This window comes from Pleurodeles waltl, chromosome 6 (genome assembly GCF_031143425.1).
Source record: "Pleurodeles waltl isolate 20211129_DDA chromosome 6, aPleWal1.hap1.20221129, whole genome shotgun sequence".
NCBI classification, from domain to species: Eukaryota; Metazoa; Chordata; class Amphibia; order Caudata; family Salamandridae; genus Pleurodeles; species Pleurodeles waltl.
In genome coordinates, this window is record NC_090445.1 from 1,075,921,681 (window position 1) to 1,075,935,207 (window position 13,527).

General features: G+C 42.0%; 1 protein-coding gene across 6 annotated transcripts in view; it reads left to right on the forward strand.

Moving 5' to 3' along the window:
- ZBTB17 (zinc finger and BTB domain containing 17) overlaps nt 1-13,527 on the forward strand; it is a 293,373-nt gene that overhangs the window by 173,694 nt on the left and 106,152 nt on the right. For all 6 annotated transcript variants that reach the window (XM_069240107.1, XM_069240106.1, XM_069240108.1 and 3 more), the window contains 2 exons: nt 9,790-9,932; nt 10,470-10,770. In XM_069240107.1, the coding sequence (XP_069096208.1) occupies nt 9,790-9,932; nt 10,470-10,770 (444 nt within the window). The remainder of the gene's footprint in view (nt 1-9,789; nt 9,933-10,469; nt 10,771-13,527) is intronic.

Below are 13,527 nucleotides of genomic sequence, written 5' to 3' on the forward strand. Positions count from 1 at the left end.
CAAATTTCAGAGCTAGCAGCTCATCATTCCACAAGGCACTACACTGTCCCTTCTCAAGTTTTTTTTTTTTTTACAGACAAGTTCTCTTGGATAGCCTTTCCGATTAGAGCGGATTGTGCCACAAGCAACAGTGTCCACTCTGAACAACTCCTTGAACAACTGAACTCCCGTGTAGAAGTTATCTACATATAAATGGTGATCTTTGTTAATCTACCAAGTTTCCACACAATTTTCTCACTAACTCCAAACGTGGGTGGAAAACCAAGGGGGTCAATACTGTAATTCCTACCAGTGTAGACCTGGAAATTATAAACATATCCTGTACTACTTTTAGACAGCATATACAATTTAATTCCATACTGTGCCCTCTTGCTCGGAATGTACTGCCTAAAAACCAAACGACCCTTGAACAGGACCAGAGACTCATCTACAGATATGTATGTTCCAGGCAAATAAATCTCTGAAAAAGATCTACCAAATGATCAAAAGGACAGGTCTAATCTTCAAAATATGGTCAGAATCAGGGTAATCTCGTGGCAAGGCTAAAGCATTATCTACAAAATGCAATATCCGAAGAAGAAGCTCATACCGGTTACGACTCATGATTGCAGGAAATATAGCAGTTGCCATCAAGGGACTAGTAGACCAATATGAAGACGGTAATGGCTTCTCATCAGCCCCATCAAAGAAGTTAAACCCAAGAACTTTTTCAACTCTTCCAGATTTTTGGGAATCCACCGGCTAGCTCTAGAGTGTGGCCTAAGTCCGGCAGCGTTGTCCCTCAAATACTGCTCTATATACAAATTAGTCTGCTCAACAATCTCTTCCAAAAATATATCATCCATAAACAACTCAAAGAATTTGACAGGCAAAACATTTTCCGTATTAACTCGACACCAGTAAACGCTGGCAAATGCGGCTGCTCCATGTTTGGTGCAACCCACGTGTCAGGTCTTCCATTGGGAAGCCTTTCAGCCGCTGGGTGCTGCACCATTTTCACATCAGTGTCCTCCTCTAAAACAGGCCCTTCATCAGCACTTAGAGTGGATTCATCATCAGATGATTCCTCTGACAGAAAATTCACTTCCAGAATCTTGCACTTCCTCCTCTGCCTCAGATGCAGAGTCAGTTTCATACTCATGGTCAGAAGAGGACTCAAAAAGCACACCAACAACCTGCTGAGCGGTCATCCTACGGCTAGTCATGATCCTTCCCACAAAAAGTAACTGGACAAATGCACCATGAACAACCAGCACTGTGTAAGATAAGTAACAAAGTATAGCTTTATCGCTAAGAGTTATAAACTCAAAAACTATACCGCTCACTTGCCTGAAAAAGATTGACTCACCAGCAGCTATTCGACACAGCCACAGCAATCACCAATGAAATCCCCCCAAAAAAAAAAAAAATAGGCATAAGACAACACAATAATCATTGTGCATAAATCTAAGGACAATTTCACACACAATCCTGCATTCAGTACACCACCTACAAGCATGTCATTCATGCATGGCAACAACCACTGCCAAAACCGCAACAAGCCACAGAAAAGGAAGCAAAAACTTTGAGCCAGAACAAAAAGGAGAAATAAACTGTTATTATCATAAATGCAAATACTTCGCCAGTTAACAAACACCCCGCCACCAACCATTTAAAAATGTTCCCTGGTGTCTAGTATTCTCTGCTTGAGGGCAGATGGGCCTAAACAAAAATAGGCCAATCGGCCTAGGTTATATTCCCCCCCTTTGGGGGGTGACCCTTGCCCAAGGGGCCACCCCCCCACACAAAGCACACACATGATCCCTGGTGCTAAGTGGATTCTGCCCCCCCCCCCCCCCCATGGGGCCTAAACAATAATAGGCCAATCTGCCCCCAAGGGGGAAGAACTGGCCAATAGTGCTTTTTGCCCTTTGGGGGCGACCCTTGCCCAAGGGGGCTACCACTCAACACAAAAAAAAAACAAAGAAAAAATCCCTGGCGTCTTTATGGTTTCTGCCCCCCTCTGGGGGTAGAAGGGCCTAAAGAAAATAGGCCAATCTGCCCCCCTCACACAAAGCGCGCACACACACATTCACACACACACATGATCCCTGGCGATAAGTGGATTCTGCCCCCCTTGGGGGCAGATGAGCCTAAACAAAATAGGCTGATCTGCTCCGGCGGGGGTGGGGGGCAGAACTTCCCAATAGTGCTTTTTGCCCCTTGGGTGTGACCCTTTCCCAAGGGGCCGCCACCCAACACAAAAACAAATCAGCCACAAAAACGATCCCTTGTTCTAGTGGCTTTCGGCCTAAAAATAAAAGGACGATCTGCCCCCAAGTGGGGCAGAAACAGCGACAAATATAATGCCCCCCCCCACCCCCACCCCCCAAGGGGACCGACCCTTGCCCAAGGGGTGCGCATACACACTAATTCCTTGGTGTCTAGTGGCCATTCCTGCTGCCCAATCGCATTGCATCACAGGAATGCTAAAAGAGACATTGAGGGAAAGGAAAACCCTTTCCTTTCCCCTGATGCCTCTTTTACAGGGATCTCCACACCCCCCTCCTCCCATACCCCCTTTCCCTTCCCCCCACCTGGAGGTAAACTCACCTCCTTTTCTCTGGACGGGGGCGGCCTCTGGGGGAAGCAGAGGGCCAGTACGCAGACATAATGGTTACGTCCGTGGCGCCTGAGAGGCGCCACCACGGATGTAACCATTACATCCATGGCGTACAAGGGGTTAAGCAGGGCTGGACACAAACAAACCACATGTTCAATTGTTTCTTCCCCGCAGCCACAACCCCTGCACGTCACCCACTCCCCTGGAGCTAACCGCCATGTGGGTAGATGTTTCAGAAAACCCCAATCCCCCATCTTTAAGGCCATAAATGCCTCTTTCAGACAAAACCCATAGGAACAAGAAAAATAGCTAAGTGGAGCACCTGGCTTAAATGAATTGATTACTGACCAGGCATGCTTACGTTTGGCAAGGAGGGAGCGATCTGAGTGGTACGATTGTAACTGTGTAATCTTTTTGACACTGTTTGAAAAGAGAAGGGAGGGAGGGGGAGTTGCTTGCCCAGAGGTTATCGGCTTTCAATCGCCGTTTACATTCAACCAAAAAGTGAAAATAAGACCCCTTTGTATTCGACACAATGAGTTCCAGCCACAGAACTGCCTCCAAGCTACCTTCCTTGTCCCAGCGCAGCTTATGACAAAACTTCAAGGAGGCGCCTGCGCCAACTGCCTGCTGATCCAAAAGCCCAAATTCCAGCCGCACCTGTGCGAGAGAAGGAAGATGCAGTACGTGGAAAACTCTCTTGTAGCTCTTATTAAGCAGCCTATTTAAAAGGTAAGAGCCTTTACCCAGCAACATTTCCTGACCATAAGACAATGAGGGGATAATCTTTGCTCTCATAACTTCCATTAGGGGGAGAAGATTTGGCCCCTTTAGAACTTTAAATAGTTTAGAAAAGGCCACCTGCAATGCCTCCCTCCTGTGCTTAACAAAACCGCCCCTATAGTCGAAATGCACCCCTAAATTTTTATAAGACTGGTCTGAAACGAGTTTGCTACTTGTATAGTACCAACTAATTCTAAAATGCTTTTTTTCTCCCAAAGGAGACTACTTTGGTCTTGAGCAGGAGGCAGCGTATAAGAGGCAAGTTGATTAAGCAGTTGTTGAAGGTCAATCTTGGTGTAACTGAACAATGCCATATCATCAGCATAGAGCAAGTGGTTAAGCCTAAAACCACCAATCTTGGGGGGCGATGAGAATTAATAGCGCTAAAAGCTGATGACAAATTTGCAATGAACAGATTTAAAATCAGGGGCACAAGCACGTAGCCCTGTTTCACACCACGACCAGTAAAACATTTCCTAGAAAGAACAACCATCGCCTAATTTAATACAGACCCAGGTATCCGTATGCAGTTCCATAATGGCACCCAAAAGCACTGATGAAATACCCCAGTTTTGTAATGTAGCCCACTGGGCACTCCTAGAAATCCAATCAAATGCTGCCTTGAAATCAACAAAACAGCAATGCAACATAGAGCCTGATAGAATCGCCCTATCGATCAAAATAGAAAGGGCTAACGGGTTCATCGATGTACCGTAAGCAGCAGAGAACCTTGTTTGAGTAATAGGGATTAATCCCTTAGATTCAGCCCAGACGCAAAGCCCTTGCAACAGAAGACTGGCGTAAAACGTGGCCTCATTGTCAAGCAGGGCTATTATCTTGAAATTAGCTGGATACGACCTTGAACCGCTTTTGTATAGGGGGTGAAGTATAGCACCACGCCAGGACTCGCAAGTTCTTGAAGTCAAAAGACAATACTCAGATGCGCAAGATGAACTGCCCAAAAGGAGGAGTCCTTTTTTAACAGCATCTGTGGAAGACCATTGGGACCTGGAGCTCCATCTCGCTTTGCCCTTGAAGTTATACGAAGGAGACGAGGTTGTAGAGGGGTCTTCTCTTCAAGAGGGAGAAACGCGAACACTGCGGACTGGGAACACTGCTTGACCAGAACAGCTGTGGTGCAGTAAGCCCCCTCACTAAGCAATTTCCCATCATGCTCACTTGCAGAGAAATGTCTAATCAAGTAGGACGTCCAAACCTCTTCAGAGATATTGACAGTGCCAAGTTATTTAGTAAATTATTAATGAGGGACCACAATTTTGGGGGAATTTGGATCCTTACTCGCACTTAAGAGTTTAGCCCAGAACTGACTAAAACGGCTCTGATGGTCATCATAGATAGCGATCCTGTAGTCTTTCCTCAGTTCCTTATATCTAATTAGTAGACACTCAGAGTCAGGGTTCTTACTAATTGCCCTTGCTAATCTGTTACGCGCTTTCTTTAATCTCTGAGTTTCTCTAGAAATAGCAAAGGGCAAAAATGAAGTGCAGTTACATGCGGGTTGATGAAACCTTGACCATAAGAAGGAAGAAAATGTATCCCATAATTTAATTGTGGATGTGCAACCAGATACTTCAGAGGTGAGGAAATTAACACATTTCAGCCTTTACCACTGATAGAAGGGTTCCATTTTATACGCTTTAGTGACTCAGAACAAAGCCACCACCCACAGCCTGCATAGCATCATGGAAATGAAAACTAGATTTTATAGTCACAATTTGGGGATGATGATCACTCTCGCTTCGGGAGAAAATCAAAAACTTCTTGATAAGGGTAAACGGTTCGATGTTACAAATGGTATAGTCTAAATAAGAATAGGATCGTCCGTCCGATCTTGTCCAACAAGGAGGAGCATCATCGTACGAATGGTTATTCAAAACTTTGAAGCCCATACTATTTAAGGAACCAATGGCGGTTACAAAGATCAGGGCCTTCATGAGCCTCTACAGTGCCTTGAAACAAATTTGTATTATAAGTTATACAGTTATAAGGTAATCAGCATATGTATATTCCCCAACTATATCGCCGAAAATCTGCATCATTCGAGACAGCCTCCCTCTTTTTTTCCTTTGCTCCAGGACCAATATATACATTAATCACTTTGAGAGTTTGCTGCAAGCTCCCGTTCCTAATCACAATCCCCTGAATCCAGTTGTCATCCCAAGCCAGTGGCGAAATACACCCTTTTAGTTTAATAGTGACATAGATGGCCAACCCTCTCTTGGCATGGCTATACTAGCTGTTTCTATGAGTGGGTTTCCATATCTCTAAAAATCCCGATCTCAGCCCATGTTTCCCAAAGGGTGATTACATCATAACTGTTTAACAAAGATAATAAATCACCCAAATCAAACTTATGCACAACCCCATTGTTGCCAGTTATGGTGTAGGCTTGAGGAGCTACACTAATATCAGGAATGTACACAGGTCGCAAAGTGCTCTTCTAAGTGACTGTCTATCACTTGATTGTGGCTTATCTATTCCCTGGTTAGGACATATTAAAAGAGTGGAAGCCTGGGCAAACCTTAGATTTTTGAGGGGCCAATGTCCTTTATAAAGGAACATTAAAGACCTTATTTAATGTAATGAGAATAGGAGAGCTCTGAGTTATTTTGACAGCAATATGTTACTTTACATTTTATGCTGTTAACTAAGGGTGGTATACAACTTTGCGCTCCACGTCAACATCCACTTTGCACTTCCCAAAATACCCTCAAAACTCACCACTCCCTTCTGTTTGTTTTTTTGTCTGTCCCTGCACTACATACTTTTTCACTTTCTTCAGTTGTACATATTCATTACTGGCAACACCTCTTTTTTGTAGTCTCATTGGCTTCACTTTGTATCCAAGCCATACTATACACTCTCAGTTGATATTAGCAACTTTGTCCAAGGGCAACAAAAGTCTTTACAAGCAACCTCACATTTTTCTAAACTCTGTAATATACTGGATCTTTTCACTCTGTTCATAAGTCTCATAGAAAATTGTGCAGTTCTGGGGGTGGCAGACTTCATCATAAGCCACTAACCAATTATGTGACCACAAATAGGTTCACACCTGACATGAACCTCCAACCCCACACAGAATGCTGGAAATGTTCGAGACTACAGCTAGAGGCTTCTTCTCCACTACTAAAAGTTCCTACAATAGAAGACAACAACAGTCTTGAAGTAAAAGCTGCAGTGACTTCTTTCCTAACGTGGACCCTTTTGCGACAAGAGTAAAACAATTCCCTTCCATTTTTCATCCTTGGTTAATATACGCTGCAATGAGTGTTTGCAGCACCAATATTGTATTTCATTTACAAGAAGTACAGTGTAAGTTTTGTGAGAAATGTTGTATACAAATTTTGTGTAGAACACTATTAGGCTCTAAAAAAAAAAACCTCTGCGCATCTTTCATTGGAAAGGGTACAGACATCTTTGAAGTCCTTCAGTTATATCTCTTTTGTTTTAATGCCTTCTTTATTTAACTTCATGCCTCTGATAGTTCAAACTCTGAATCACATATTTACATTTCTCAAATTCAGAAGCCAGTCCATGTTCCTTATGGATGTCAAAGACCTTTTCCTAAGCATTCATAGTGTTGTTTCTTGCATGTTCCCATCACTAAAATATAATCCTGGAGAAACAAAGTCCCTTTTGTGTGCTTAAATAGTCACTGAAATACAGCGGTTGCTGAAGCTTGTCCGAACTGCTTACAATCATACTGGTAATGACTCATGGGTGTCATGAACTCTTTATTTATTACTGTCAGGGTGTAGAGACACCTGATAATAACCATAAGAGAGTCCAGTTGTGGAAAACCATGACATCCCCTAAGTTAGACTTCCAAAGGGAATTTCTCATTCACAGTGTGAATATTCTGTTCTCTGAGCTTGTTGTACAAGCAAATGTTCCCATTTGCCTGTCTGGCTAAAACCATGGGTACAATCTGCTCCTCTGCCACAATAGATTCAATGATTCCAGCCTTGAAAAGTCAGTATATCTCCTGGCTGATGTACCTCAGGGGTGCCCCCACCCCCATTTCCTTTTAGTTGTATTAGGGGAAAAACCAATTAACTCATCAGTTGTTCCTAAAACAACTGTAGAGAATTCCTCCAAGATTATGTTTCCTATAGACTCAGTGTTCTGTGTCACCGGTACCTGTTCTATCTAACACTGCTTGATCGATCAACCCCAGGAGTGATGGATTTTTTCCGTTATGTATGACTTCTTCTTGTACTTAAGTTTGAAAGAGACTCTTGAACCAATCATCAGTAAAGGCTCCCTGGTTATACCAGTGATACTATCAGGACTATTTCTGAAGGAAAGAGTAGGATTCCCTGGGCGTTAGCAAATTCATCTGCCCACACCTTTTTTTATTAATTATTATACACAGGGACCCTGAAACTGCTGCATTTACAACCTAACCTCATATCATATCTGGGTTTAAGTCAGGAATCTTTGTTGAAGGGAACTCACTCGGCCCAGACTTTAACCCGCTCTTAAAACATCCCTTATACTTTGTTCCCTTGGCATCATTAGACTCCGGACAACTCTGAGTTAGCATCCTGCTTGTTTATTAGCTTAACCCTGTTCCCTCTACTGCTCTTCTTGTACCTTCCGCTGTATGATTTCTTTTGTGGTCAACCCTTTTCTCTACTGAACTCCTTGAACCTATTTTTTTTTTTTTTGCTCCGTCATCTTTCACTTTACCTGAACTGCTGGAAACCTTTGCTTGAAGACCTGCTTCCTAGGTTTTAGAGTACTCATTGTCTCTAAATCCTGGATTGGCATTCACATTGGCAGCCTTTGCACATATGATTCAAATCTCCACTTTATTAACAACAGAAAAGACATCAGAAAGTTGTGAATCCTCATGAACCCACAATCTTTCTTGAGCACCCGCACTATTCATATGGATATTTTATCTCTTATAAATTAATAATGCAAATTTGCATTTTATTTCAAATTTTGTCAGTGATTACACAACATTTTTGATTGTCTGTTTTCCCCATTGACTGTTGGAAGCTTAAAAAACCAATCCCTAGAGACTTTTAAAGTGAATATTAGTCATCCAAATCCGCTAGTGCATTCGAAAACACATTTCCTTCAGTGGGTGATCTGGTCTTCTAGCCATTCTTGGAGGCCTTGTGACCTAACAAATGTAAAAGTATTTTCCTAATTTATAAACAGCTCTTTCAGTTCCTGCAGCTCACCCCCACAAATGATCGAGGAGTGGTTAAGGTATTGTAGACAGTGTGGATAAAGAGTTCTTATAATTTGCAACTCCGAATGTATGGAACTATATTCTCAATAGTCACTATGATTGGCAAGATAAAAATAATGCTGTACTGAGATTACCTCTAATACCAGAAAAAGCTAAAGACAGAATGTATAAGTGAGAAAACATTCCACACTTGGGTAATTCAAGACGTCCCCAACATCACAGCACCAAACACATTGCAGAGCTCTCTGATTTGAAAAGCTGCTACCTATACTAGGTGACTCACTTGCAAAAATAAGGGATGTTTGTATGCGAGGGCTCTCCGTTTTAAAATAGGTTGCTATCTTTGTCAGCAAGTTAGCTGTACAAGGATAGAGAAGTATGCGGTATCTGTGGGGCTGCTCTCTGGCATAAAATTAGTTTTTGCTGTGCCAGAAGGTTTGCTTTACTTAATGCATGCCTTCTAGGAGCCAGTGGATGGTCCTTTGATGATGGGCAGTCTTGCTATGCTCTGTTTCTGTACCTCAGTAAAGGATCTCAAAGTACAAAGGAAGGAATATGAGAAATTATAAAGGGATCAGTAGAGGGGGGAAAAGGGGAACTAGATTATTCTATATCGAGGTATACAGTTCAGTTAATTTAAATTTTTCATTTTTAATTCTCTAGAGGAATGTTAAGATCACCAAGTCAAAACGACTGCAGACCCCGTTGTAATATTTACCTCCTGTGTGAACAGTAATTTGAATCCATTGGTGTTTGTTTGCAAGTAGCTACATTACAGGAATGAAGGTGTGCGGATCCAGGCACACTAGTTTACTACTCCTGACTGGTCGCTTTACTAGAATTTTCAAATGTAACTTGAAATCTTTCTGTAGAGACTTTCCAGGTTTTTTGCAAACTGCACTATGTTGGGTCCTCACTTGATTTAGTGAAGACATTAGAGATGCCTTTATGTAAAGAGACTGAATACTCATCTGCTTATGTATAACATATATTAAGGTATACATCAAGGGCAAACGTAACAAGGCAGTGATGAATTGCAGAATGTTCATATCCCATCGGTACTACTTATGGTTGTTTACAGAGAGGCTGGTAATATTTAAAAAGTTACTTCCATTCATCTGGTCACTCGAGGATGACAAAATGACTTTTAAACTAATTTATATTTTTTTTATAGGAATGCGGCAAAGAATTCACGCACACTGGAAACTATAAAAGACACACCCGAATTCACACGGGAGAAAAACCGTTCTCGTGTCGAGAGTGCCACAAAGCCTTCTCCGACCCAGCTGCATGCAAAGCTCATGAAAAAACACACAGGTAATGGGAGACATAAATATATGGTGCTGGTAGTTTGTCACAGCTACTGTGCAGAGGTGATAGGTACAGTGTACTGGTAATCTGAACGGCAATGCATAACACTCAGTCAAAGACTGTTAACAATCAGTGACTGATTTGGTAAATAGAAATGATCAGATGTATTATTTATCACTTGCTATATTCAAGTTGCAACCATGAAGCAGGAACATGAGGATGAGGACTGTTCTGATTTATTAGTAATTTGAGACAAACAAACCTGAATCATACCTAATATAAGTGAGCATGATTTATTTGAGAGATGCACGTTTTTGCGTGTGTCCAGTGTGTGTGTAAGGGCGTAGTAATTGAACTTCTCTTTTTAATATCTAGACCCAGATACCTGGGACATATGCAGCTGTCCTATGAAATGCACAGTTTTTTCCACCCTGGAACAATTCATCAGGGCCTTGTGTACCAGTCATGTTTTGCAACATCACCTCGTATGATTGCAAGTGATGAGGGGTGAATTACTTATGTTACTGAATATATTTTTTCCAGTCCCTTGAAGCCTTACAGCTGTGAAGAATGCGGGAAAAGCTACCGTCTAGTTAGTCTTTTGAATCTCCACAAGAAACGACACACGGGGGAAGCAAAGTACCGTTGTGAGGACTGTGACAAACTCTTTACTACTTCAGGGAACCTCAAAAGACACCAACTGGTGCACAGCGGTGAAAAGCCTTACCAGTGTGACTATTGTGGCCGCTCCTTCTCTGACCCTACTTCAAAGATGCGCCACCTGGAGACCCATGACACAGACAAGGAACACAAATGCCCACACTGTGACAAGAAATTCAATCAGGTGAGAGGTTGGACTATCAAATAGCACACTCATTAGTCTGTACATTTTCCTATGTAGGGGTGTTAATTTTTTTTTTAATAAGCACATGCTCATCATATGTGATGAACATATGCAAACATTTGATTATTCTGCTTGTTTACACATCTGCCTACCTCAGATTAAAAACGGCAGAAGGCAGGTGGAGCACCCTGCAGCAGAATTATACCTCGTTCCCTCAGTAACAAATATGAAGAGCGAGGAACAGAGCCCAATTTTGTCTGGTCCGGAGCCAGGGGATGTAATCACCTTAATGATAATTGCTTTAAATCAGTTACACTGGCAGGGCCCAGACAGTGCTTGAACACAAGTTCCCCCATTAAAAAGTCTCTCTAGTTGATGCTTGCCTGCTAGAGTGCCAGAAGAGCTGTACAGAAAGGCGTTGCACACAGCCTTTGCGGGAACATTTCTTTGGATAGCACTCTTTGTGGCCCATGCCATGTATTTGCCTTAATGCAATTACTAGTGCCCCCTAACAGTGCTCCTAAAACAACTGCTTTGGACCTTGCTCTTAGTCTTATTTGTTTACCAATGGCGCAACCCTACTTCCACTCCACATGAGGGTGACAGAGAGCAGAGGGAAGGATAAAAGGAAACAAATGTCTACATTTGGAAGCTCCTGTTATTTTCACTCACTCATGTGATATGTTCATATTTGTTTTGTAATATAAATGCACACACCTCGTTGATTGGGTCCTTTGTTGGTTGTGACCCATGTGCTCTGTTAAGTAGTCCGTGAGAGACAGGGAAACTTCTCTGTTCAGTATCTTGACAATTTAGAAGGCTCCTGGTGTTGTGTGGAAACAAAGATATTTAGACACCTATTGTTTCAATGCCTTAACATATACTGGAGTTATTTTAACGCCCATAAAAAGGTAGTATAGGGAGATAATGCAAATGTTGTATATTTGCCTTTTGTTTCTTTTTTAACTAATCAAATTGTTGCTGCCAAATAAAATGTCTACTTCTTGATGACCGGGCACTTTTTCTCTTGTTTACAGTTGGAAAGTCATTTTGACAGTTGATATAACAACAAAGACTCAAATGTGGAAAAAGTATGGATTTTTATTAAGCAAAAAAGAAGAGAGAATTCTGGTTAGCGCCCAAGTTTAGATGGAGAGCAGCTATAAACATTCATTTGAGGTGAGCAAATCTAGAGTTTCGCTAATGTTGCAAGGTGCTCTATACTGGAGCTGTTCTCTACCTAAACTTGGGAACTACCCAGAGCTCTCTTCTTTTTTGTATAATTTCTGTGTCCCGGAAAGGGTTTGTTTTGACTTATACCGTGTGCTTCCTTGTGTCTGGACAAAGGTAAACCTCTCTGAAGAGCTCTAATGTCAGCGAAACACGTGTCACAAGTTGCAATTGCTCATTCGAGGATGACGTGGATGATACTTTACTGATCCAAAGCTGTAATACTGTGCTTGAGTGGTGAAAGGCTTTTGTCATTTTACAGCTCAGTGTGGATGGCACTGTGCCAATCATGTGCTTAAGGATTTTGTTGTACAAGTGGCAAAAGACTTTGTCCTTTTCTAGCTCGTTGTGGATGGCACAGCACTAATCTTGTGCTTAAAAACTTTGCTAGAAAAACAGACATTTGAGGTGAGGAAATGTAGAGTGTCGCTGGTGTTGCAGGGTACTCTATACTGGAGCTGCCCGCCACCTAAACTTGGGAACAACCCAGAGTTCTCTCTTCTATTTTGTATATTTTATTTGTCACTCTAACCCTGGAAGGATTTTTATTGAGCTCTACAAACTAACTGGTGGTTGCAGAATGCACAAGGAGTGGGTGCAAATGAGTGATCTTAAAGCAGCCCATTGTAGTTGCGGGTCCTATTAGTTAGTGTTACAAAAAAAATTAATAGTCACACTAAAGAATACCTGATGATGTCAATATCTTTGGTGTACATTTGTCCAGGGCCTGGATATTAAGGGCAGGCTGATTTTGGGTGTCTGCCTGGTAGACTAGGATAGAGTAATATATGCTGTTTCTATAATACAAGGGTGAAAAGGTATCTTCTTAAAAGGTTACATGAATTTGAAGTACGCCTTTTCAAGCCTTCAGTGGTTAGATGACGATTTCCACGGGCAGGTGTCCTAAGGAAGACTGGTACAGTACCCTATATCTTTCATATCTGAATTGATGGGGTGACAGTGGTTGTTTTTTTTAGGTCACAGCCTGTCATACGTACAGCTGTGTGGTATGCAAAAGACATCTGGTGTTTCAGAAGTTCACCTGGGGATGCATTGTGCCCATCACTTGCCATTTGCTTTAGGCTGTCAAGGTTCAGATTGTCCCACCCGATGAGAAAGCTGTTCCCTGAATACTGCCACAATCTCGTTTTCTGTCAACAGGCTTTTAAATCGTGTCTTTATCTGTCACATTTGCTGAGCAGTCAAAGACCGAGGTCAAGTGTCAAGCTGTGTTTTTGTGTGAGCCTGGTTATTTTGTTTTGCTTTCTGCTGACTTCAAAGTGACATCCTTTATAGGAAAGAGCAATGCAGCCTTCTCTGTGGAGCCTGCTTTTGCCTTTTTTTAAATTTATTTTAGACACAGCCATCTCAGAAGGTATCTTATTCTTCATCTGCACAAAACATTTGCACATTTTTTTGAAAACTTCTTCTTTGAGTCCTTTTAATTTGTGAAACTGCCTTTTTAGGAACAAAGTACAAAACCACATTTCAGTCTCCTTCTCAGCTTCACAGAGGGTGATCTTTGCG